At 40.5% G+C, this 25,888-nt stretch overlaps 2 protein-coding genes across 5 annotated transcripts in view; one reads left to right on the forward strand and one right to left on the reverse strand.

Annotated features, from left to right (window-relative positions):
• Positions 1-1,202, forward strand: part of LOC119010824 (macrophage mannose receptor 1-like) — a 28,199-nt gene extending 26,997 nt beyond the window's left edge. For both annotated transcript variants that reach the window (XM_037083323.1, XM_037083322.1), the window contains 2 exons: positions 242-268; positions 358-1,202. In XM_037083323.1, the coding sequence (XP_036939218.1) occupies positions 242-268; positions 358-620 (290 nt within the window). In that variant the 3' untranslated portion in view covers positions 621-1,202. The remainder of the gene's footprint in view (positions 1-241; positions 269-357) is intronic.
• Positions 1,203-7,171: 5,969 nt separating this feature from the next.
• The window catches only part of cacnb2b (calcium channel, voltage-dependent, beta 2b), a 35,266-nt gene continuing 16,549 nt past the window's right edge, over positions 7,172-25,888 (reverse strand). Inside the window, exons 1-14 of one of the 3 annotated variants that reach the window (XM_037083328.1) lie at positions 24,027-24,265; positions 18,678-18,743; positions 16,058-16,180; positions 15,779-15,918; positions 14,892-14,953; positions 14,756-14,781; positions 13,739-13,819; positions 13,569-13,627; positions 13,024-13,133; positions 12,204-12,212; positions 10,435-10,586; positions 10,194-10,289; positions 9,818-9,991; positions 7,172-7,995 (exon numbers count right to left, since the gene is read on the reverse strand). In XM_037083328.1, coding sequence (XP_036939223.1) covers positions 7,210-7,995; positions 9,818-9,991; positions 10,194-10,289; positions 10,435-10,586; positions 12,204-12,212; positions 13,024-13,133; positions 13,569-13,627; positions 13,739-13,819; positions 14,756-14,781; positions 14,892-14,953; positions 15,779-15,918; positions 16,058-16,180; positions 18,678-18,743; positions 24,027-24,044 — 1,902 coding nt within the window. In that variant the 5' untranslated portion in view covers positions 24,045-24,265 and the 3' untranslated portion in view covers positions 7,172-7,209. Of the gene's footprint in view, positions 7,996-9,817; positions 9,992-10,193; positions 10,290-10,434; positions 10,587-12,203; positions 12,213-13,023; positions 13,134-13,568; positions 13,628-13,738; positions 13,820-14,755; positions 14,782-14,891; positions 14,954-15,778; positions 15,919-16,057; positions 16,181-18,677; positions 18,744-24,026; positions 24,266-25,888 lie in introns of those variants that run through there. The other 2 variants (XM_037083327.1, XM_037083326.1) reach the window with 2 other exon arrangements.

Below are 25,888 nucleotides of genomic sequence, written 5' to 3' on the forward strand. Positions count from 1 at the left end.
GAGGCATTGTTATTGTGAGTCCGTCTATAAATTGAAATTGTAGGATAATCCTGCATGGTGTGCCTTTAGAGTAATGTCTGCACAATGACACAGATGTCCAACAGAAATAGTGTCATAACTTGCAAAATGAGATATATGTTTGGAAACTGATTTTCTATATTTGGAGCATAATGTTGACAAAAGGATACAGAAATGATACACCCATTGTGAATTTTTTTCCATTGTGTTTGTTTCTTTCTAGTATTAAGACAAGCACCAACAACAGCTGGTAAGTTGTATCTCTCTATATTTGTTACTTCTATGATAAATCAAATTTATTTTGTTCTGGCTCATCATCTACATTTTGAATCTGTACAGTAAGCCCTAAGGTGGATCCTCCAACCCATGGCCACGTGATTTTGACAGTTGGGCTGGTTGTTATTGCGACTGTCATTGTGACTGTCGTTGTCCTAATTCTCTTCAAGAAGTCTGGTCGCCCCCTCCCAATGCCTAAAAAGTTCACGACCTTCGACAACCCGCTCTTCTTCAACAACAAGCGATTCAGGTCTAATGTGGCCGACAATAATAAACTGGTAGTAAATGAAGTGGAAGAGAACCCTGAGCCTGTTGCAACTGTGTGATTTAAAGATGGAAGACTGCTGTGATTAGCATTTTTTATGACCAAAAATGTCATGATTTGTTTCAAAATGAGAGTTTTCATTCAGTTGTATTTATTTGTAATCATTTAAAATTGTGTTTAATTATTTAGCACTGATCAAAGAATTCACTGATTGATTGAATGTCTATGGGAATATTATTTCATACTTTATCTTAATGTAATCTGTTTCCCCCAGAAAATTTGCTACACCTGGTGGTAGGTTGGAAGGGCGGCCCACTAGCAGCGAAACATGTTTTTTTTGTGACAGTTGCCTGACACAGGCCAGCAACTGACTGATGGCAGTGCCCTATAGGTAAAAGATTCATGATGTAGTAGAATTTAGAGTGGTTTCATACTGCCTTGCATTAAATCAGTGTTAAAATTTGACTGGAAATTTGAAAAAAATACTGTAATAATCAATTTAATCATGTGCTATTATTAGACATTTATTGACAATATTTAAGCACCAACAATAGTCTCACAAAAGCACCACTCTTGAAGTACTGTTCAGCACCAATGTTTTGATACAAAAACTACAATAAAAATAAATACATGTTTGCATTTACTAACTTAAAAGTAAAATCTTGGATTTGTCTTGGAACAGCCATCTTGTGTCCTTCACCTCCTAACAAGCAAAGGACACATAAAGACGACACACAAAACAGTGTGGAAAATTATCTTTAAAAAATGTTGAAAGTGATTAGATTGCTTACAGTTACTTTCAGGCTGTCCACTCTCAGAACATTGGAGGTTGCTTTCAGCAAAGCTGTGCAATTGGCACTGTTTCTAAAGTAAATGTGCAGGTCCTGAAGGTGTCCTTGGAGCGTTCGCATGAATGGCACATTATCTGCACCATCTTTACACGCAAGCGCAAGGCGATGTGCTGCACAGTGCAGACACTAGCTGTGTCCAGGAGTCTGTCAGCTGTTTGCCAACACCATTATGGCATCCTTAACAATATAATCATCATTTAGTTAGAGTTAAATAGAACTATACATAAAATTAAATTTTAGTTCTTACCTGTCATCACACCAGCACCATCTGTCCCCAAACCAAAAATCTGTTGGTATGGCTTTGATTGCGATTACCTCATGGATGGCCTCTGCAATGGTACCTGCCCTCCCATCATTTAATGGCACCATGTCCAGGAACTGACAAAGAATTTGGCATTCTCTGTCCAGGAACCTAAAATAAATATTATTTCAATTTATCCAGCATAAGGTCGGATTTGTATGACTCGCTGTATGTATAACTCAATGTAAAATTAGTACCTTATGCGTATCCAGCTGCCTGGTCAGGGATATATCCGAGGACTCATCCACCTCAAGGCCAATGGCATAAGAGGGGGATGGTCTCTAGAATTGGTTGCTCCACAACCATGGCCAGGATCTCTATTTTATGGAACCTACAATTGGTCCTCTTGTCAATCTAAAAATGGGAGTAATATGACAGATAACATTTATAGTATTTTGAAAACTTTGTCAGCATCACAAAATATACATTTTAATCATTTACCTTAAGTTTAGAGAAGTAATCACAGCCAAGCAGCTTGGCAAAATCCAGCAAGGCTCCATAATTTGTATGGTAAGCAATTTCATGTTTTAGGAGCCAATTAAGGCATTTAAAACCACCAATTCTGGCTTCATGCTCCATATTATCATATCACGGGCTCAAATGCTTCGGATTGACAAGCCTACAACATGAAAACAGTGCAAGCTAACTACTGGAAATTTCATGATAAATATTTTATAATAATCAGTGACATATATTTACATTTAAAACAATGTGGCATTGTTTACATTTGCTTCTGCTTGCTGCCTTATTGATGCTGGTGCAATGGCGTAGAGACCGAACATGAGCGTTTAGCACGTCTTGCCTATGAGTAGTGCAAGGAGCTTCAATAAAAGCTCTGGTCGATGATCCCTGCGTTGCCTGCTGGCGGTGGCTGCGACAGACGCGGCAAAACATACCTAAAACTAAACTTTGACTTTATTAAAACAGCTACCGCCATAGCTCGTCTAACGCTGAATTTAATGTTTTACTAATAAACCACTGAAATTAGCTCACTTAATATTGTTAATATTTTGACATAGTACAAAGCAAACAAAGTAAAACTTACCATAATTGGTCAGGTACGGCCACCCGCTGAATTTCAGGTCCACAAACCAATGTTGACTAAATCTGCTGGTTCTACGTTTCCCATCACTGCACGGAGAAGGCTGCTCTGCCACTGCAGCGGACCTCGAGCTAACATCCATGCTACATACATGCTAGCTGCCTCATCGACCTTGGCTCAGCCAACGTCGCACCGCTGCACTCCTTTTGGCTTTTTCTTTGTGACTTCCCATTATGTTCAATCACAAGTAGCCTAGTTTGCGTGTAGTGACAGTAACAGTGGTATGGTGTGTTAGGCGATAAAAAAAGACACCTGACCTCAGACCCGCCATGTGTTCACGTGTTCATCATAAGATGTTGCCATTGCGCTTTCAACTTAGTTACTGGTGTATACAAACCTATTTTGAATAAAATAAACAATAATTAGCCTGGCAGTGGGAAATTTAATAATACACTAGGGCACACCCTGATTTTATATACAGCTGCAGTTCTATTTCTGATCAATACAACTAAATCATATTGACAAGTGCCTCATGCCGATCACTGTATTAACCCCAGTAACAAACAATATTCCTCACATTGTAGGAGTTACCAGGTAATCATTAGGTTCAACATCATGCTGCCTTTCTAAGGCATGAGCAACATTATTTCTCTATACCAATTCAACCACTTCAGAGCATACAGGACACAAGCTAATGTTGTAAGTGCCCCCTCACTTGAAAGACACTTTTGCTAACCAGTAGACAACAAGCTATGTAGCTTGACTGCAACATCATAAGGCGATTTGCACTATTAAAAATATTAATGTAACCAACGCCATCTTAACCTTGTGGTTAAACAACAGAATGAAACATATATAAAGTAGGGGTCCTTACTTGTTCAGCAGGAAAGCGGCCAACTCTGCGTAGCTCTTGAGTCCTTACAAATCCAGCCGCTCCCTCCAACTCTGAAACCACTCTTTGATATTTATCCTCATTTTCCTTCTAGCTCGGTCCAATTCTTTCTCTTTGTGCTGCTTTTCTTCATCAGTCATCTTAGTTCTTCCTCTTTGGCATGGGCAACGGTTGGGCAATATTCTGCTCAGTTGCTTCTCCGCCATTGTTTACCGTTCGGACTTGATCTTGACCGTATCTGATCAGGTAACAGCAGGTACTGCGCCTGGGACTAGGCAATGCGCGACGGAGGGGGGCTGCCAGCAGCGTCAGCAGGAGCATGATTGACACTTCTCAGACACTCCCCTTGGCTCTGATTGGTTTTGTTGACTCCAGCAATGAATTCTTGCAAATCGAATTACAGCCACTGGGCGGACCCACAGACAGTGGAATTTTACACAGCTGACCTGCATTTTGATCTACTGTCAGATCATAATGACAATTTTAGCAAATATAAGAAAAAAAAAAATATTTACAGAGAAAACATTAACCTTCTCCTAAACATTAAAGGCTCACAGGATTTATTGAAGTCGTTAACTTTAGAATTCGTGTTTTCTGTGGTGTTTACACAACCCCTGAAATACATGTACAAAAACATATGCATTAAGTTATCATGGCAGGTGTATTGGTTTCGAATTGTGTTTCAGGCCATTGACAAGTTCAATATTCACTCTACCTTTTTCCTTGGACAGAAGCATCCATCTGTTCCCAGCTTGCAAAATATTGTGGCCTGTGAAAGCGTACTGTACTCAAGTGTAAACTGAGGAATCTGTAGTCTGGAGCCTTTTTCTTTTCATGCAACTTCATGCTTCTTCCACCAGGCATTTTCCCATTTTCATTCCTTCCATGACAAACTGCAGACCTAACCTTAACAGACTGTCAGGGAGAAACTGGTCTGGTCAAGGCCCATCGATGTGTCTTTGCCATCTTTGCATAATATTTTAATACTGTGGTCTCGACTTGTTAACAGTGCCCTCATGTGGCCAAAAATACTTATTGCATGTTGACACACTGACTTTAAAAGGTAGATTATATACCAATAGTGCAGGTGATTAGCTCAGCTTAGCACAAAGACTGAAAACAGGAGAAAAAAAATCATCTTGTCTTGGACACAAGCAAGAATATCTTGCTATCTTCATATGAAATTCTCTCAGTTTGAAATTATATAAATTACAAAGTCAGTGGTCAGTATTAAGTCACGGTGGTTCTGCCATTTTCAAATGAACTCTCACTTAACAGTCTTTGTTTTACATTTTAATGGTACTCAACAATAGAATGCATATTTGTCAAAATGCTCATCTGAATGCTGTACAAAACAAAACAAAATAAACAAAACAAACCTTTTGAAAGGAACAGAGTCGGTTCAGTCTCATCAACTCAAAGTAATCATCCACAGTAGGTCAAGTTATACCAAACAGTAGAGCAACGGGCTCTCTGGTTCTCCTTATATTTACCCAACAAGGCAGATATGAAGTATGTACAAATGCATAGAGGTTGTTTTCAAGCAATACATTTTATCACAAGAAGATGCATAGAGTATCCAGCATATAGCACAGGTCAGTGTCACCAAGAGGTTTTTCATTCTTCCAGACAGAGCAAATGCAAGTCAATAAATACGCTTGAACACCATTTAGAAAAGTAGGAAGCAGAGTATGACTTCCCTATAGAGTCATGTAGAAAAATAGTTTGTTTTTCCTTACCAATGTTTAAAATAAATTGTTGGCCTCTGAAAGGACACCAATTTAAACACATGGGGACGGAGCCAGATGTGACACACAAGCCTGTTGTTCCCCACAGTTATCTGAACATCCCTTTGTGTAACTTTGTAGAAACAAAAATCATAAAATGCATATATTGTAAGGAAGCCGAGACGAGCCATTGTTTCAGTAATTTTATCCCATTATCTCGAGACCACAAGTTAAATGATTCATGATGTCTGGATTTTGAGCTCCAACAAAAGATAATATTCATTATCCATTAATCTTCTGATTACTGTTTTTGACCATTAAGTGTGTAGACAGGGATTGAGCGATTCACTGAAATGAATCAGAGATAAGTTTTAACATAAAAAATGCAACTAATTGTACTATGAAATGGTGGGTTGCCAGATCTTAAATTTACAGATGCTTTCTGAAGCTCAGCTGCTAATTTGGCGCATCTTCTCCAATCCCGTTTAAGGTCAAAGGTCAAAGCATACTTGCTTTGACGCAAGACACCGGCCCGACACCCGTTACGAGAACTGCGTTGGCACATTGTTACTTGTGAGGGATAAACAAGAACAACATGTGCAACATCGGCAACATGGTCTGCAGTGAATCATCAAATTTGAAGTTTGGAAGACATTTGGATTTTCTCTAAAAGGAGAGAAACTGGACACAAAATAACAAAAATACTTGTGATTCCCTGGTCATTGATGAAATACATCTGATAAACTTCATCATTGACCAGGGAATGTTAAGGACTGTATTAGATTTCATTGCACTGAATCGTCCCTGAATCGTATGAGCCCACATATTGTGATGCATATTGGATCATCTTTTAAAGGAGAGGTGCACACCCTAGTAAAAAAAAAAAGTCAAACAGTGACACAGTGTTGTCTTACAGTCTTCAAATTGTGTTCTTTTGTGCGACCAGCAAACCAAAACGAACATCGTCTATAAAATGATTTCTTTTAAAAATGGAAAAAAAGCAACTTTGACTTTTGAGAGGCTGAAGCCAGGTAATCTTGCAAGAATATATTAGTTATCATTACATTTCTGTTCATTGACCAACTGATTAATCAAAGTGACTCTAAGGAACTTTTAAGTGTTTATGAAACAGTCTCTTGATTCCTCTGATGATTATAAATGACCTGTTACAGTGCTAGTGTTGTACTGCTTTTGTCAGAAGGGGCCACGAGAATCAACAAAATGTTCCTCGTGCTCACTCCAAATTACATTTTTTAACTCAATGCAAGACATTTATTCTGCTGTCTGAAAATACATCAAGAAAGGGACCTTTGTCTTCTTGTCTCAGTCAGTTGCCCTCGCCACTGATTTGTCGTATGGTCATTTTGGAGTATGTAGTTTGTGATGCTGAACACTGTAACCTTAATGAAGGTAGGATTTATTGCAGGACCTTTGTATGAGACTGAGTTAGTTTTCCTAAATCAGTAACAGGAGAACAGCAACCATGACCGTCCTTGGCTTCTGTACATTTGTGTGGCCGATGCAAAATCAAAAATTTCAGGGGGGGGACGCTGCACGAGCACACCACTGCAATTATCTTGACTAATGTTTGTGCAAGAATACACACAGACGAGGCCATATGAATGAGGTGAAAAAAAAAGGACAGACAGCATTAATAGATAATATCCATCTGGGTAAAGAACAAGAAATAAAGGACAAAGTGTGAGTGGCAGAGGGTAAAAATGGCAAACAATACGAGGAGTCTACAAAGAGGACACACCACTCTGCCACATCCGTTAGTGCATTATAACTGGAGCAGCATAAAACCATATGCAGGCCCTCAGGAGAAACAACGCAGTCACTGGTGTATATAGGAATCCCTATGCCATTGTCGTGCATCTCTGTCTCTATCTCTGTCTCTGTCCTTATCTCTGTCTCTTTCCCTGTCCTTGTGTCTTTCTCTGTCTCTGTCTCTGTCCCTATCTCTGTCTCTATCTCTATCTCTATCTCTATCTCTATCCCTGTCCCTGTCCCTGTCCCTGTCCCTGCCATGGTAGTGGTGGTAGTTGTGATGATTGTGTGGAGGATATTGCTCTGGGTGGTGTGTCCGTTGTGGAATATGCGCGTGATGCCTGTGCTGCCGGTTGCGTTCATTGTGCTCCTGCTCATAGTCCTCCTCCACATGTGGCTGGCTGTTCCCACGGTGATGTTGGTGGTGGTGATGGTGGTGATGGTGGTGGTTGCTGTTGTGATGGTGGTGGTTGTGGCCCCGGTGGTTATAGCGGGTCGCCTCCTCGTCCTCCTCCACCACATCCCCCACCTCGTCCTCCCTCTCCTCAGTGAGGTGCCTGCGGGGAAGCCTCTGGGTGTATTCCCTGCTCTGCTGTACTTCCGGGCCACCGGATGTTTGGTTGTGCTGGGTATGATGCTCCATCCGGCGGTGGTGGTTATGGTGGTGATGGTGATGGTGGTGGGCGTGCTGGGGTCTCTTTGGTTCAGTCCTCAGGAGCCGCTCTTCCTCCTCTCGTTGGCCCTCCTCATCCCTCTGTTCCTGTACTGCGGCTGAAGGGGGCTCCTGGTCTAGGTGGTTCTCCCGGGAACCCTTCCTCTTGGGGGCAGCTGGCTTCTTGTTTTTCTGCCCTTCCTGGGACAAGACAATGGAATGTAATGGTCAGATACATGCATATGTGGGACACACATATGCTACAATACTGTACAACAGGTCAGTTTCACTTGTACTTCTGATACTTATTTTGGCTTAATTTTTTAAATCATCAATTGATTAATTAATTAATTAATTAATTAATTTCTGGTGCGCCTGACTCTCCAGTCTTTATTTTGCCAAAGAGATTCAGGAGAACCTGTAGTTTAAGTCTGGCTCATTTAAAGGGGCAATATTAAGAATTCTCACTTAAAACATTCAAAAAAACACCAAAAAGAATGAGAATGTGAGTGAATTTGAGTCTGTGTTGTGTTGCAGAGACGTTAACTGAAGTAATATTATATATATATATATATATATATATATATATATATATATATATATATATATATATATATATATATATATATATATATATATATATATATATATATATATATATATATATATATATATATATATATATATATGTATATGCCCTTTAATGAGCAAGTTACATTCTTTCGTTATAGTGTAACATTATCCTTACATTATAAATTTTACACATTTTTACAGTGAAAGGGGGGTAATCTTCTATTTCTTTTATTAACCATATAGATGAGAGTAAATTGAAAGATTGTCATATCATAACAGATGTCAAGTAGAGAAACATATCATCACTATAACATGAAGACAAAAGAAGCTCAGATACAATTTTTGTCTGTTGGCCCAGAAGAAGGAACTACGTGGGTTTGAGGGTTAATTGCCAAAAAAAAGTACGTTGAGGACATTTAATATCAGGCAATTTAAGACACTTACTCGGGTACTATTTTACACTAAAAGTGTGACTTTTGGGTAATGCTTCACAACACTGTCTATACGCACAAACTCTCTCTCACACACACACACACACACACACACACACACACACACACACACACACACACACACACACACACACACACACACATGCCCACAGCTGCTTTTGGGGAGGCAGCTGGCCCTCATGTGCCTAAACTGGCAATCACACCACAGGCATTTTCAAAATGAGATTTATCATGGGACTCTGGGCCACTCAGCACGACCTTGTGCACTTACTCACATGGAACCAGACACACTTGCTACCTCGGGCTTCTCTGCATCTGTTCTACGGCTGCTACAACTACTTTGTAGTTTTTATTTTCATTATTTTTTTTATATAATTTATTACTTGATTAATTATTAGTGTATAAATTGTCAAGATGAATTATAGATGCAAGTTAGTTCCCCTAAATTTAGATAGCAAGATAATTTACTCATTCTCCCCCGACAACAAACATAAATAAAGAGAAAAGCTAGTCTTTTAAAGGTTGCACATAGTGACATACAGTATATCTTGTGTCTGGCCTATTTTGATGGCAAACAACAGAAATTCTGCATGCCACGATTACCATTGTTAGGGAGGAAAGGTGCTACTGTAATTCGTCTACATTACTGCAGTGGGATGGTGAAAACTCAGCTACAGCAGGATTTAAAGACATCTCACTCACCAGAGGCAGGCCTATCATTTCTTCAACTTTCCAACAGTAGGATTCAGAGAAACGAAATGAAAATGTTAGATGACTGAGTGGGAACAAACACAGATGCAACACGATGCAATGCACAGATGCAAAGTTCCTCTGTCTATAAAACATTCCTGCTGAGCTCATAAGACACCTTGCAAACAGTTTTTTTTTACATTCAGCGGAGGAGATGAGAAGGACGAGATGAGATGAGACGACATGATAGTGTGAAAGCGATGTTACATCCTGTAGCTTCATTGTCTACGTGGTGTTTCCCCATGTACCTGTATCCCTGATGGATTGGTGGGCAGTGTATTCCCAGCCAGATGGGCTACCAGTGCATTGGTCGCCTCCATCTCTGGAGGATGAGTGGCTCTCCAGTAAGACTCCAGATAATCAGCAATGTGCTCACAGGCATCAGTTAGTTGATTCTCGTCTAAGATGACATCAAACATTTCCTACAGGAAAAAAGAAACAAGGGCAGTAAAAGACCAGAGGAAGCTATTTCCTTCCTATTTAGTGCCATTTTACCAACTTCAACTACAGACATGAACATAAATGCTTGCTTTGTGCAACTACTGAAACATCTAAAATTGTCACATAACAATTAATCCATTCAAGATTTTCAACTCCATCAACAATCAGACAGATGGCACTCACCGGCGGGCATTGTGCAAGCTTGTCTGCTGCCACCAGCTGAACATTGAGATGTTTGGTCTGTGACTTCCCTCTGGTCTTTATCAGTCTCGTCAACACCTACAGAACAGAAGTGAAGAAAATAAGGAGGAGAAAAGGTAGGCAGAGAAAGGAAGAAAAAAGACACCGATGACGAAACAAAATACGGTGAGAACTGAGCAGCAGTTAGTCCAGAGGAAGTTGGAAGGTCTCTGGTGAAGCTCACCTTTGGTGAGGAGATCTTGACATAGACTAGGATCGGTGCCAGGGAGGTCTTGGACACCTGGAGAGGGTGGTTGACTGTGTCAGCATCTAGAACAACCAGCTGCAGGCTGCGGGCGAGCTCGAAGATACGCTCCACCTCCCCCTGGATCTGGGCTAAAGCAGGAGTTCCACACAGAAGATCAGGAAATATGTTAACTGTGTTTCTCATGTTAACATTTCAGTCGTATTAATATATATGTAGTATTTGCTGATTTGTGTATTTTCAATGTGTGTATCTTTTCTTTTCCAATATAGACAGGTACACATGAAGAAGAGAGTTACAGCTCTCATTGGGCCAGCCTGTATAAATAAAGGGTGGATGGGAATAAAAAGGTGCCATATTCTCACAGATCACTCATAAACTTACAATTTGTATTTTTTTCCTACCACTGGTCTGTTTCTTTTATTTCTTGATAGTTTATTTGAAACAGCTACATTACATTGCTATGTAAACATTTTTAATGTTTTTAAATGTATTTATTATTTTTCTCTATTTTTAAGATGCAAGAATATGGATGCAATTTGAAATCTTCTATTTTGAAGCACAAACAGGAGGTAGCTTTCTATTGTGTTCACACAGTACAGGAAGCCAACAGGTCCTTAAAGTAAAGTGTGATGTAATCAAAAGCTGTAGAACAGGGCTGCTCAAAGCTAGGACTAATGTTGTTTGGACTAACATACAATTGTAATTGTACAATTATATCGGGAACTTGGGATAGAATTTTACATTGATGTTTGCTTTTGGCCTGTGGTCCACTTTTAGATTTAAGTTGCAGAGGAAAAACATTTTGGGCATCCCTAGAACAACATCTCAATTCAATATAACAAACACACAAACAAAGCAAAATAAGTAATTTTGTTGCAGAAAACAAGACAAGTTAAAAGCACAGAGCAGAGCTGTAAATGTGACCTAGGAAGAACCACTGCCTACTTAATGAGACGGCCTAAACTACTATTGTTTCTTTTCTTTTCCTTGGTAACCAATCCGATGAACAGTAACTCCACCAATTTTACACATAATAGTGTCCGGGGGAGAACAATTGCATAAGAAGAAGAAGAGGAATCTCCATGTAATCTGATTAATTTCCTCAAGTGATGTCACCCAGGGCTACGTTGCATTGTGGGAAATGAAAGAAGAATGCCTGGATATCTCTGGTTTTGTCCCATCGATTTAAATCATTTGTTTCGAAACTGTCAGTGAGTACAAGCATGTTTTAGGAGTGCAATGCTAGACCAGTGGCTCTTTACAAAACCTGGTGCTTACATTACCCACAATACAGCTGAACCACTGAGTGACATCACTGGGGACTATTTAGCAGATCACATGCAGCATCTTCTGGACCCACAACAGACTTCACACCGTTGTTTTTCACATACTCCTCAAGACCTGTACTGTAACACACTTTAATGGGTAAAATTGGTGGACTTACCCTTTTAAGAGAGCCAGGATGGGAGAAGTAATTTAAAGATTGGCCACTAGAGGGAGAGCATGACGCAGGGTATGGGGGAGGCAGCAGCTGTGGCTGGACTCACAAACACTCTTAACAAAACACTGAACTACACCTTACACATCTGGTAGCCAACTAACATACAATCAACAGGAGAGAACATCTGCCCATCTGTATCTGCACATGGAACGGTGACTGTCGGCACTGACATGAGGTGATGAGAGGGAGGAAGCTGACGGAATTCAAACACACAAGGACTGCCAGTGCTTTCAGTCATACATACCGGCAGCATCTGGGATGAGAGAGCGATGAGAGAGACAAAAGTAGAGAAAAACCAAGTAAATCTTATTTGGCTTCTGTTCGACAGCCAGCCTGTCTTTTGTAAGTGAGCGTACCGCACAATGTCACTGAGGTGCCATTCAGCAAACAGAACTGTGCAGTCCTCACTGGTACAAACCAGTGACCTACTTATGTCTAACTTCACTTTGCAACTTCTTCGCTATTCTGCAAATAAAGTCACATCCAAACGCTCATTTTGAGGATACAGCCAGCAGCTGATTTGATTTTTTTAGCATCGCATAAAGACCGGAAACAGCTAGCCTAAATCAAACAGTTACACATCATTGTTAGTGAGCTTTAGAGGTGCTGGCAGGTGTGTGTCTTTAAAACCTTTTTAATGGAGCCAGGCTATTCTTGTCTCCTTTTCTTAAGCTAACAGGCTGCCGGCTTCATATTTTGCGTACAAACATGAGCGGCTTCCATCTGCAGGAGAGCAAATAAGCGCTTCTCCAAAAATGTTAAGCTGATCCTAACACAAACCGCACCATGTTTCAGTGTGAGCCTGAGACATTAGCTTCATACCTGGGTAGGACAGTAACGATCGCTTGATTTAACCTAATTAAAGTGGGTGGGATCTTCCTCAAGGGACAATACATTTAGAGCCAGAGAGCTGAAACAATTACTGCAAGTTATTTTAGGCGTCAATTTAGTGTACTTTCTGTCACTGATACTATCTGAACCCCAACCATCTCACTCTACAAACAGATAAAAGAGATTTTTTTTCACAACTGCTGGCTTCAGGTTGGAAAGGTAAAGCCGCGTACCTAAATTGGAGCGGGTGTTCGACCGGTCCATTAAGGCCTTTTTGCCCGGATTGTTGAGGATGGACCGTTTAGCCAGAGAGATGTCCGCTGTGACCCTTGTGATAGTGATTCTGGAGAGGAGACAGAGAGACAGGAATTGTTACACTGTTTTCATCATGATTTATTTTCCACTTAAAAATACAAAAGAGGATTAGGCCAATGGGAAAAGAAAATGGGTTCTGACTTTTCTTTTTTTTTTTTTTTTTTTTTTACAATTCTGACTTTTCGCCTCCCTCAAAACTCAACTTTAAGCTTTTTTTAAATTCACTTTAAATATGGTATCAATCTAAGAATTTCGACTTTAAAATAAACTTCTGTCTTTTTTCTAAATCAGATTTTTCTTTCTCTGAATTTCATTATGAGACTTAAGTCAGAATTTAGAGGAGATGGCTCAGAATTGTAAAAAAAAATAGCTGGAACCCCAATTCTTTTTTTTGTTTTTCCAGTGTCCCTAATCGTCTTCAATATAAAAAGGCGTGACACTGAAGACTTAAATCAGAACTTACCTGCCTTCAAATCGATGTTTTAAATAGTCAAACAGTGCTTTTTGCATCATATCTGTAACCTGGAATTAAACAGGAAACATGGATTTTGAAATTAAACTCCAGTAATTATTCAAAATGACTAGATCAGATTTTTCATCTTCAAATTATTGTAGTGTGTGAGGCAGACTCACCTCTAAGCCCTTCAGTGACGGTCCCATCAGAACCACAGGGCGCATTGTAGGCACTACATCATACATAGCCACCTGCTCCCCCTACAGCCACAAAGAGACACACGTTTGATTCAGTACATGAAATAAAGGCGAGTTATTGTGAATGCATGTTTCACGGCAAGCAACATATCAGTATCAGTAAAAGTGCATTGAATATTTATTTAAGAACCGCAGTGTATTCCTTACATACATTAAAAAAGCTTTGCCAACCGAGAATATTGGATTTCACCCTGTACAGCAGAATGGATCTTAAATTATAAATAAGTTCTGGCAATAAGATTAAATAGTATCTCCACACTAAAAAACAAACATTTCTGTTTACATTGATAAGAGAAGTCCACAAGATGCTCTGAAACAGGCGAGGTTTTCTGCTTTCTGGTCATTCAACTCAGTTCTAGTTACTTTTCCGATTACATGGAGCATCAGGGCCAGTTGGGGGCATGTTTGAATTAACGCAATATATTGACAATCAGATTTAAAATAAATAAAGAAATACAAATAAAAAACACTGATTTCATTTATCAGAAAGATTATAAAAATTGGATAATTTGCCAATTTTACAATATTACTTCTACTTTTGATACTTTAGTACATTTAAGTTCCAATACTTAAGTCTCAATTTTTGTAAGTGACTTTCACATATACAAAAGCAGTATTTCATTACAGTATCTTTACTTTTACCCAAATAAGCCCCACATAAGGCCAGTTAGTGGCTGACAAATAGAAAACAGTTCATCCATCCGATGTCTGAAACTGTTAAATGGGACTTTCTCAAAATACTTCTGAATGAACAGTAATACTACATTTTATTTGTGAAGGGTAAAGTCAAAGGGAACTCAAATAAGTTTGTGTGACCACAACGCTTAATGTCTGCTTATAGCTGTTTGCTGAAGCCTTCAGCAGCATCGAGCGGCCTTTCTCACCATGTTAAAACAACAAAAGAGACGCCAAAAGAACGACAAATGTTCAGTCACTTACTGGCTTCTTTTTCACCTGCTGGTTGGCTGTTCATGCAGAGGGATCAGAGAGATACATCTAACGTTAATGCAGCATGTATCATAAAATAAACAGCAAGGAATATTTTCACACTTTTTTTTTCTGCACACACACTGACCTTGAGATGGAGGAGTGTATTTCTTTGCGTTCATATCTTGAGTTTGCTGAGCTGCGGCTTTGCTGTGGTGAGAGAAAAGTCCTGAATTAGCTCAGATCGTTCCCACCAAAGACGGAGACAAACACAGTCGTCAGTCATGGTGAAAACGGAGCTCTGTGTTTCTCTCCAGTGAAATAATTTGTTCTTACACACTATATACGCACTTATGTAAGACAGCATTATATAAAGCCGAGAGGGTAAATCCTTTGAAGTGATTCGGCACACACAGATAGAGCCAGAGCCAAATTTCCAAGATCCTCTAGATGTGTTTCTTCCAGCCTAACTGGGTCAAGTCAAAGTCTCAGAGTCTGTAGTGGATCTTTCTGCCTGCCAGGCTGATTAGACTAAAAACAACCTACTGACTGAACAAAAGGGAAACATTCAATTCTGCCTTTGACGGAGTAACAGGTAATTTCATGTTAGTTTTGCAGTTGAGTTATAGGTAAGGTGATGTGATTCATCTTCATTAGCTTGGAGCATTTATGAGTAATTGATTAAAGTTTTCAAGTAATTTTCCAACCAAGACCCAGACTGATAAAGTAACTAGCGGCGGTTCAGTCTGCTCACACTTGCTTTGCTTTCATTCACAAAAATGTTCCTGGTGTGTTTCCCCTCTCTGGTGAAAAATGCACTTTTGCTAATCTGTGGATGTTTTCAAAGAGCGTCAGCTGAATGCCTAAAATGTCATATAATCCGCCGTGTTTCACTTTGTAGTGATGTTTTGTTTGTGCTGGACCAATAAAGATTATTATTAGGATTACAAGATAATTCAGCACACGACAGCGTGGGCTCGTGCGCTCGTTTGTAACCCCGGTGTACTGAAGCTGGTGGAAACCTGTCGCACATACTTGGCTAAGGCCTTGGCGGCTTTCCTCGCCTGGACTTCTCTTCTGATGAGAATGGTTTCCAGATTGACCGGACTGGGGATGAAGCCCACCACGCCATCCTCCTTCACCGGCCGCCCGATCCACCACTCGTTGTTAAACTTCTGCTCATTCAATACAAACAAACAAGAAAAAATGTCAGTTAAAGGCTCGATTCACAGATCTGGCTCACATTTATTCCTTTGCAGTAAATCCACCTGTGTGTGGTTCAGTAATGTGTGTGCGCGTGAGTGTGTTTCAAACCTCTTTGACATGGAGGAACTCTCTGGCCTCGAAGGTGACGGCCTGGCCCGGTACAGGAACGTTGTCGTCGTCTGCTGGCGTGTAAGAGAAGTTGCAACGTACTGCGAATGCAACAGGCTTGGACTGGGGACACAGGACATAAATTAATATTACTAACAGATGTCACAGTCAATTTCAATACCTTTCTATCTGCCCTCATGTCTCCATTAAGGACTTAATAAATTAATAAACTCACAATTTGTCCTTCTGGCTGCGTGTAGTTTCTACTCCTGAGAAAACACCACTTGGAATCACCAGCGGGAAAAGTTGTCTCCTGTCTGAATACTTCTACCACCGCTGCTTGTAGGTGGGCTTTTAAAGTAAGAAAAAGCTCTGCAGTTTATTATTAACAGCCTCTAAATGGAGGCGTGTGACCGTACTTATTTGAGGAAGATTAATAATTAATGCAAAACTGTATGGAAAACATAGTAAGCACAAGATATTGCAGATCTACAGAGCCAGCTGATGTCATGGAGAGACAGAATATTTTAGTAAATGAATGATTACCTGTGCTCTCAAAGAAAGCATTTAACAGTGTTATCAGCGTATGTCTAATGGATATTAATCAATGGCGAAGTTTTAATGAAAATGTTCTATTTGGCTTTTATTGAGCCAGTTCTTTCCTTATCTACGTTTGCTGGTTTGGTAGTCAGAGTCTTAATAACAAGAACAAACGTAAGAATCGTTATGCAGTGTTGTAAGATGACAGGCGTTACCTCAGTATCTGTAAGAAGTGAAGAGCGTCTCTAGACTATTGTTCTGAATCCTCAGGATCTTTTTATACGTTGAGATCCAGATGTTTCTATCAGGGCTGAGGTTTAGTCTCTAAGGTCAGAATGAACACATACAGATCATCTCTTATAACTATTTATACAAACTACAGCCACCTTGATCTGTGATGATCGTGTAAGTGATATAGATTTAGATCACATTGTCCATGCTGCTACTAATCTAATCAATCTGTATGAACAGAAGTTACAGTTAAGTAGGAGTGTTAGCAGCAAGCTACCTGCTGTGTTTTGGTATTTAAGTCTTCTTGTCCCAGCTACACTTGTTTTGTTTTTTTTTATAGAGTTGTGTAACTAATTTGGACATTTTGTCAGCAACACTGGTCAGCGCTGGCTGCTATCATGTGAACATGACAACTTTGCAGCCTCATGCAGTGCAAAATGAGCACTGTGACAGTTGTCAGACCATATCAAACCTCTTCTAAATGAGTCAGAGATACATGGGTACATTTAGGATTAACCTGTTTCCTTGTTGAAGAAGATAGTGTTGTCTTTAACACCTGGGAGAATTACAGCCCATTTTATGTTATAATAATATGTCCTCAGTGGAATGATTTTCTCCTTCAGATGTAAGTGGACAGCAGTGACTTGAGGAGTTGGCCCTTCATTTATGGAGAGGCTGTTTTGTCTCCCTAATGTACAAATGTGTGCATTCCAGGCTGTTTAAGCCTTGGTGTATGGACAAGTCTCTGCCTCACTGTGTTGCTGGGTTTGAAGTGAACTGGGATATGATGTTTCTTAGATGTTTCCACAACATAAGGAATGGTGATGTTCCGTAGTTTAAGTGCTCGCCTGATGTGCTTCTGCTCCTTCTTGTTCCCATCTGTCTTTGTGGGCACCGTCTCAGCCTGATGGTTTGGTGTCCTAGTAACCCCCCAGCTTGTGCTTCTGTGGGTGGTTAGTCTATCAATACGGCCTGCTGGGCTACTCGGACAGAACCGAGCGGTCGTTACTGACACCTGCTTCTTTTCCTTCCATGACAAGTCCAAACCGCCGCTGTGTCTTCCTCTGTGCTCCACAGTAGCGAGCGCATGCTTCCTTCTGATTGAATGCCTGTCGGAGTTGTAATCCTATCAGAGTCGAACGTCAGTGGCATTCAGATCAAGCTGCTAATTACTCCACTTCGGAAAGATGAGGCTGTGGCGGAGGCTGCGGGGTCAGCAGGGGATGGGCCGAGCGAGTTTGTCGCCTTCATTACAGAACACCAGTGGGAGCGCATTTAATCTGTTGGGGGGGATTTAATTGAATATGCAACAGGACGCGTGTCAGCCGGCGCTGCTTCACAGCTAAAGAGAGGCGAAGAGTCTGATAATTCTGTGATAATTTGATATATTTGTGTAATGACCTCTGAGGTCATGATGCCAACAGAAACAGCTGCATACTAATGAGAACCACAACACAAATAGGTAAATCATGTAGTCAGAATAGCACTTTAAGAACTCTCCTACACTCTTATAACCTTGAATATAACTGTCTTTATATATCTTTGTAGTTGCAAAAACAATTTGACATTTCATATATTAAAAAAAAATTGGCTTGTTCCAGTGTAAAAATTAAATATTGCTGCAAAGCTGTACGCTGAACTGAACCAGCGATAATCAATATCCTTCATTATTATCATCCCTCTCAGACATCGAGCTGACGAGGAGAAGGACTGCAGTGAGTCATTTTAACAGCAGAATATTGCTCCGCTAATCCGACATCCTTATGCCTGTGATGTAATAATGTCCTTGAGAGCAGCCTCTCTGGAAAATGAGTCGGGTCAGCTGATGATGAAATAGTGGAGAAAGTACCTTGGCCTTCTCCAGCTGCACCTGAGCGTTTCTTTCCTCAAAGGCATCCGTGTCCTGACGCTCTCCCTGCAGGAGAGAGAAGAGTAATGACGTTAGTTTAATCAGTCGGCTGCGCTGATTGGATCATTGTGCATTGAACTGGAGACTCCACTGGAAAAATGCATTTTTTGAAGATACGGAAATGTATTATCAATATTTAGTAGTAGTAAGACAAGAACAAGGTGGAGGACAAAGAATAAAAAAAAGTAACACCACATCTTGCCAACATTTTCATTTTTGAATGATATTTGATGACAACGAGTGACAGACTAACATGAAACGGATGACACAACATACGTCACATGGTCAGATATAAACAAAATCTCTGATATTAAAGATACTGTGTGTGTAAGATAACCTGAGTGCAACTCAAAACATAAAATAAACATTAAAATATCAATAAATATAATCTTTCTAAATTCATGCTTTAACAATCTAAACAAACACACTCTCTCCGCTACTCTGTTCATTTTGATGACTGAATAACAAACTGACCTCAAAGGACAACACAGTTTCATACTATACATATATATTTTATATTTGGCGGACCCTGCCACCTTTCTAACTTCTGAGGACAGCTTGTTCATTCAGTTATGAAAATAATACATATTTCCGAGTTTGTATTGTTATATACTTGTCTGAGTTACTGAATTGCTTTTCTAGAACAATAGACTGCACCTTCAGAATTTGATTAAATATTGAATGAGTTAGAAAATTGTTTTCTTCTGTATTATTTTTGCCCTTTTGTGGCTAAAAACTCTAGCTCCTCTACTTGATTCTACATTTTTGGTTTCAGGACATTATCCTTATTGGATTGCTGCTCTTTTTGACCACGGCTGCTTGTTAATTGATAGCATCATACTACTGCAGGAATTGGCAGTCTCTCTCTGTTATTGTCTTGGGTTGAATCAATTTGGATCAGGTCTAATTGTCCTCAGGTCTATACAGATTTGGTCTCTAATTTGCATGTTCCGTTTGGTTGGGTGTTTTGTGTTAACTCCAACATACTGGACGTGTGAAGACCTTTAGTCCTTATGAAAATAAAATGGCAGGGTGTAAACCTGGGAAAAAATCAAAACATTGATTTGCTGACTGAACACTGTTATACTGAAAATAACAGAGTATTTTTTTCATATAGTATTTTTTTCTTATATATCTTTGTTTCAATTCAGCAAAAATTATTGAATCACTTCATACTTTGAACTGCCTCAAAAGCATCACTGTTAACTTTTCGACCTATCATCGTCCCCGAGACATGTCTGCCTTCAGTTGTTAGGAAGTGTTTCAGCCGATGCCTTGTGGGATGCTCAGGTTTATGTTCCATGCGTCCCAGAGATTAGATTGTCCCCTCAAAGACATGGTAATTAATGCCCTCTGTGTCATAGCCAGGAGGTGGCACAGCCCTCCGCGTCAATCTGGCATTCAAGATACACACTTGCATCCTAAAGTCACAAATCAGCTCTCTCGGCATCGACAGTCTGCTCAGTCTGGTGCATTTTAACAAGACGGTGATCCTGTGAGACCTTGGGGAGTTTGAGTGGGTCGAAGTTTCTCAAATTGATGACAGATTATATTTATACAGGTTTTGGCAAGTCCTACTGCATGTGTGAAAAAGTAGTACAACTTTTTTTGTGGCTCCAGAGGGAGCTGTGTCTAATCTGATAAACTGCCTCCAGTGATGTCACCCAGCAGCTAAAATGCACTGTGGGTAATGTAGGCGCCAGGTTTGTAAAAGCAGTCCACTGGTCCAGCATTGCACTCCTAAATGAAAGCTTAAAAACATATGATCATAAATCAATACAGCAGAGCCAGACATTCAACCATCTTCATTCCACACATTCTTCTTCCTTTACGAAACATGGCACCTCCATTACCCACAATGCAACTACTGGAGGCAGTTTATCAGATTACATGCAACTTCCTGTGGAGCAACAAAAGGCTTTATACACTGACTAAGTTAGAATAAGGCAACAGAAAGACATCAGAGTAAAACAGGTAATGTTAGTGAAGCATGAGCAGAGTTGAGTGCACTCTTCTGAAGCTGAGCCTCTTCAACTCTGTCTTCTAAAAAGGAGGTTCACAAAACTCATTTTCTGTGGCACATACATTCTGTAGGAGGTATACACAAACGTAAATGTAAAACAGACAATTTGTTGTTTTGATTTAAGTGGTTTGACATTTGGTGGTGACTGGACAAGGTCGGCAGACAAACTCAACCACAAACTGTCGTGAACCCATTTAGTTGCGGTCTGTTTATCTAAAGATGCAACAGTAGGCCTAAATATGCATATCAGAAACAAAAAGGAAAATCAAATTAGGAAAATATTTAAAAAGTAAAGAACTACAGTAATCTTGGAAGCTAATACTGTAAGTCCTCAAACAATGGAACAGAAGGAGGAGACGGCGCACGTATTAACTAGGTGGGACAGTGTTGGTAATTAGCAGAGAGAATAAGTTGCACAGAAGCAGGCGGATGCAGTCGAGACAATGTCAAGACAGAGAATTCAACACGACGAGCAGGGAATAAGGAAGGAGGAGGAAGCAAATCTCCCTGGGGCAGAATTATGCCCAGGCATGGGTCTTTGTTTACCCACGGCTGGTGTAGACATCTGTTCGCACAGCACCCGCCTCTCCTGCAAGCCAATGTCACCCAGCCAATGGTACAAAACGCCCCCGCTGAATTATTAAACAATGTTGAGCTTGCTACTGCTAGTGAGTTAGAGGTGGTTACTGTCTGAGAGGAGGGAAGAGATGAAAATCTTATTGGCGGTTTTTTTTTTTTTTTGCTCTGGCTTGGAGTTGATTTGAATCTCTTAATTAAAAGGAATCTGGAAAAGATCTGGAAAGTTACTGTGGGTATTTTTAAAAATCTTTTTCTTTTTCTAGACAAAATGATCAGTCAAGGCAAGGTTATATTAAATTGAATACAATTATATGATATTAACTGAATACATAAAGAATCAGATGTTAGAATTCTTATTTATTGTACAGTCTTTCCTATTTCTTATGAATTTCTTACTGCTCTTGTCACATGCTGTCTTTCCAATACGGCGCCACTTATGTTCTAATTCTCTATCACAGTGTTTATTTCATCCCCCTTTCCTTCCACTTACCTTCTCTTCCCTCCCCTGGTCCCTCTACTGTTGGAGAGCCAGCCCAGCCCATTAACATGATTACGTGGCTTAGAAGGTGGGCAAAGGAAGGTGGAGGACAAGGATGATGGGGAGGGTGGGTGAACAAGAAGAGCCACGCTCTCTCGTGTGCTACCTGAAGGTGACTCCTTTCCCGCTCAAAAGCGTTTACACAGCTCTTTCGACACGTGCCAGAGGAGTACATTAGGAGAGGAGCGTCTGATTGGGGAGATGGACTCCATCCCTAAACTGAAATAATCAGAGCCATGGAGTCACCAGGAGCCAGCTGGCTGACCTGTAGCACTGCGATACCCCAGAGGACGAACCGAACTCTGGACGGGTCTTTAAAGAAAGGCTGAAATGCAGCTTACGTTTACATTAGAGATAATTCAAGTAGTTTCCCCATTTCCCTTCAAGTTTGCCTCTCTCAGCTGAGAAAACAGGTGTCTTCTAATGTCGGGCTAAACTCACAGACTAATCTTACTGAATTCACTTTGACACATAAATAAAGTCTCTGTTTTATCGATACACTTAAGTGCGCACATCTCCGGATCTCAATGGATTGGTCTGATTAAAGGAAGGTTTGATTTGTGAACAACAAAGTTAAGTTCCCCACATGAGTTTCAGAGCAAAAAAAAAAAGAGATAGACTTTCCCCTGAAAAAATATTTTGCAGCACAAAATATTGACACTGAAAACAAACAATTTGAAAAACACTTAGAATTAAGCCCAAATCTCAGCTCTGCGTGTCTTGTATAAGCTGGGTTCTGAGTCCGTCTACAGTGGTTCAAAAGACTCAAAAAAATGAGTGGAAAAAGCTGCACACAGGTGAGATGTATGCTTCACTGCAAGTGTACTCAAACAGTATGATTCCATACAATAACAGTCCAAAGAACACACATAGGTGCCCTCACAGTTAATTTTACAGATAGACACTGTTTTACACTCTGGGACAGACAACACACCATTCTGCAAATAGCTCCATATTTCAGCCATTTTATCGACGCCGCGATATTTGACAGCCAGATTGAAAAATGCACCAAAAAGGTCCATCTAGAATTCACTACTGCATTGTTGAACTGCAAAACTGAACCAAGATGAAGCATGAAACTAATAACTCAAGGATGCTGAACATGCACTGATATTAGTGAGTTCGAAAGGAAGTGGTTTATCAAATATGGCTAACAGTGGTTTTTAATCTGTACAATTTTGTGGAGTCTTGGTCTCCATTGTAAAGCTATGCCCACTAGATATTATTCATTGGTCGGCCCCCCCCCCCCCCCCGAAAAAAAAATAAGACCCATGTTGCACAGATCTGAAACTGTGCTTTAACGTGGCCCTTTCGTGGGATTATTTGGTGCTTTAAATGGAATTCAATAAATAATTGAAAGCTCTGACAATGATGAAAGTGCTCTCTTAACATGATAAATCGTACGCAGTGGAAACATATCTGTGATGGAACTGCAAAAAAAAAAATCCATCAATCCATTCAACCAACCAACCACGAGACTATGGTTCAGAAGAGACACCGCGTCGCTCTTCTTTGTCTCTTAATTCAAGACTTCGTCCATCTTCCATCTCCTCCTCTTGACAAAATCCCAAGCTTGACATGAGTGGAAATTATCTGTTGCAGCAGACAGTACACATTTGTGTCACTAAAGATACCAGATCCTGCTGCACACTGCCTCAACAAATGAGGGGTGGGGTGGGGGGGAGTTTCCATGGCAACCATTGAGAGAAATACGCCACCTAAGCATAAATGATTCCCACTGATGTTGTGAGCTGTGTGCTGTAATCCTCCGAGAGATTAAAAAAAGGAAGAAAATCCTCTACTACAGTACACCTCCGACTCTGGTCTGGTCGTCATCGTCTGATTAAAGGCACGTACAGTAATTGAGCAGGACGTCAAAATCAATGGGAGATCCATGGAGGAGCTATTGACCTGACAGTTAGATCTCCACAGAGAATAATTGAGTTCACTTGGCACTGTCCAACGCCACCGCTACTGTACTTCCCACAGTCGAGGGTGTCAAACTTATTAACGGTAAAGTGTCATTCAAGATGGTTACATGCCAGCCACACAAATTAATGAACACACACACACACACACACACACATACACACAGGAACAGAAAGCAACATGATCTAATAATAAACAGCAGCAGCAGACTCTTACTCACCCTGCATGGTACGTGCATCTTTCTTACACAGCTCAAGATGATCCAGCCTCAGTACGAAATTTAAGCAAAAGGGAACCAACGTGGAAGCAGCAGTGCCGAGTTGATGTGATGAGGGAGAGGGTTTCGCAGCCCTCGAGTCTAGATCAAGAGTGGGAGTGGGCGGCTGAACTGATAATAGTCAGTAATGTGTTCCACCAAGTTTGGAATTTCAAAATAATTTGGCTGTTGGTCCAGATAATATAACTGGCAGTGTACTAAAAACATGTGTCGATCAGCTAACAGATGTTCTTCTTGATATCAACATCTCACTCTCACTGGAGACTGTTCCCGCCAGCCACCACCGTCCCTGTCTCTAAAAAGTCTGCTGCATATCAACGATTGCCGCCCTGTGATTCTCGCGCCAATTCTGATGGAAGTGTTTCGATAACTGGTCCTCAAGTCTTGAGTCGCCACACACAGAGATTTGAGAGATGATTTGGACTCACGATCTGGGACTCATGAATACTCTTCGCTTTACTTCTGATTCACTCTCATCTTTCCCATTTCACAAGTGGCAGCCACAGACGATGACGTACAGTATACTGCAGCAACAACACAGCTCAAAACAACACCGTGGGGAGCATGTCGACAGCTGCTGTGCCATTCGTCATCACTTTTGGCTATAAAGACTTTACACAAGGCCCAAACGAAATGCAACATCTGCGCAGTCCAAATAATGGATGCTGGCTCGACCATGCCAAACTTTATCAGGCACCTGAAACCATACCTGGTTAGGTCAGGTAGTCAGTCGTGAATGGTAACGTGAGCATCTATGGATGGTCAGCAAACATGTTTAGCTCAGCATATCAAGCTCTCTAATGTTAGCTTGCTTGACAATATTAGCGTTGGCTGAATATTTTGAGAAGATGAGTGTTTGCTTGCCACGCTGACTTTGTCATGACTGTAAAAATGGTAAGTTGGCAAGTAGGATCTCAGTACTCTATACTGTAGCTGTATGTTCCTGTTGCAAGACCAAATACATTGATGAACCCTAAAGGAAAGCTTTCTGTGTGTGTTTTTGCATACTGAAATGCAATAAGGCAGTTTTAAGTGATCATATACCCCAAAAAAATGACACATGCTTTTTTGCTTTAGAATTCCTTAGATATAGTTACACAGCACTTAGCCGACCAGATGGCTAACAGCAAATTACATATCGTTCGTTACAGCCATAAGAGACTTGAGACTTGACTTGAACTTGCAAAAAAGACTTGTGAGCATCTCTGCCAACATCCCTTCCAGCCTGGACCAGTATGCATTCAGAACAACAGTTCTACAGAGGATGCCATAGCCATTGCCCTCCACTTAGTCTTCACACGCCTTAAGAATAAAAACAGCTACATCAGAATGATACGTCAGCATCCAATGCGATCTCACTGATTGGAAAATTGAACATTCTGGGCTCGAGTACTGCACTCTGCAGCTGGATGTTGGACATCCTCACAAAGGAAAAGAGCTCAGACGCAGTCACACCTCTACGTTAACACTGGAGCCCCCATAACGCTGTGTGCTCAGCCCCATCCTGTTCACACTGTTCACTCATAACTGCACCCCCAGACATCAAGAGAGCTCATTATGAAGTATGCAGACGACTCCACCATCAGCAGTCACATTACCAACAGCAATGAGAGTTAATATCAGTAGAAAATCAACAATAAAGAAATTCTTAACCTGCAATATCCTCCGCTATTGTCTGGGGCCAAACTGCCACAACACAGGAAATCTGCAAGTTTTTATTGTTCAGTGATGTGCCCATTCTGTCTGTTTCATCTGTCTATTCAGTGTTTCCACAAGACAATAGTGGTTTTATTGTTACTCAGTAC

Source organism: Acanthopagrus latus, chromosome 21 (assembly GCF_904848185.1).
Source record: "Acanthopagrus latus isolate v.2019 chromosome 21, fAcaLat1.1, whole genome shotgun sequence".
NCBI classification, from domain to species: Eukaryota; Metazoa; Chordata; class Actinopteri; order Spariformes; family Sparidae; genus Acanthopagrus; species Acanthopagrus latus.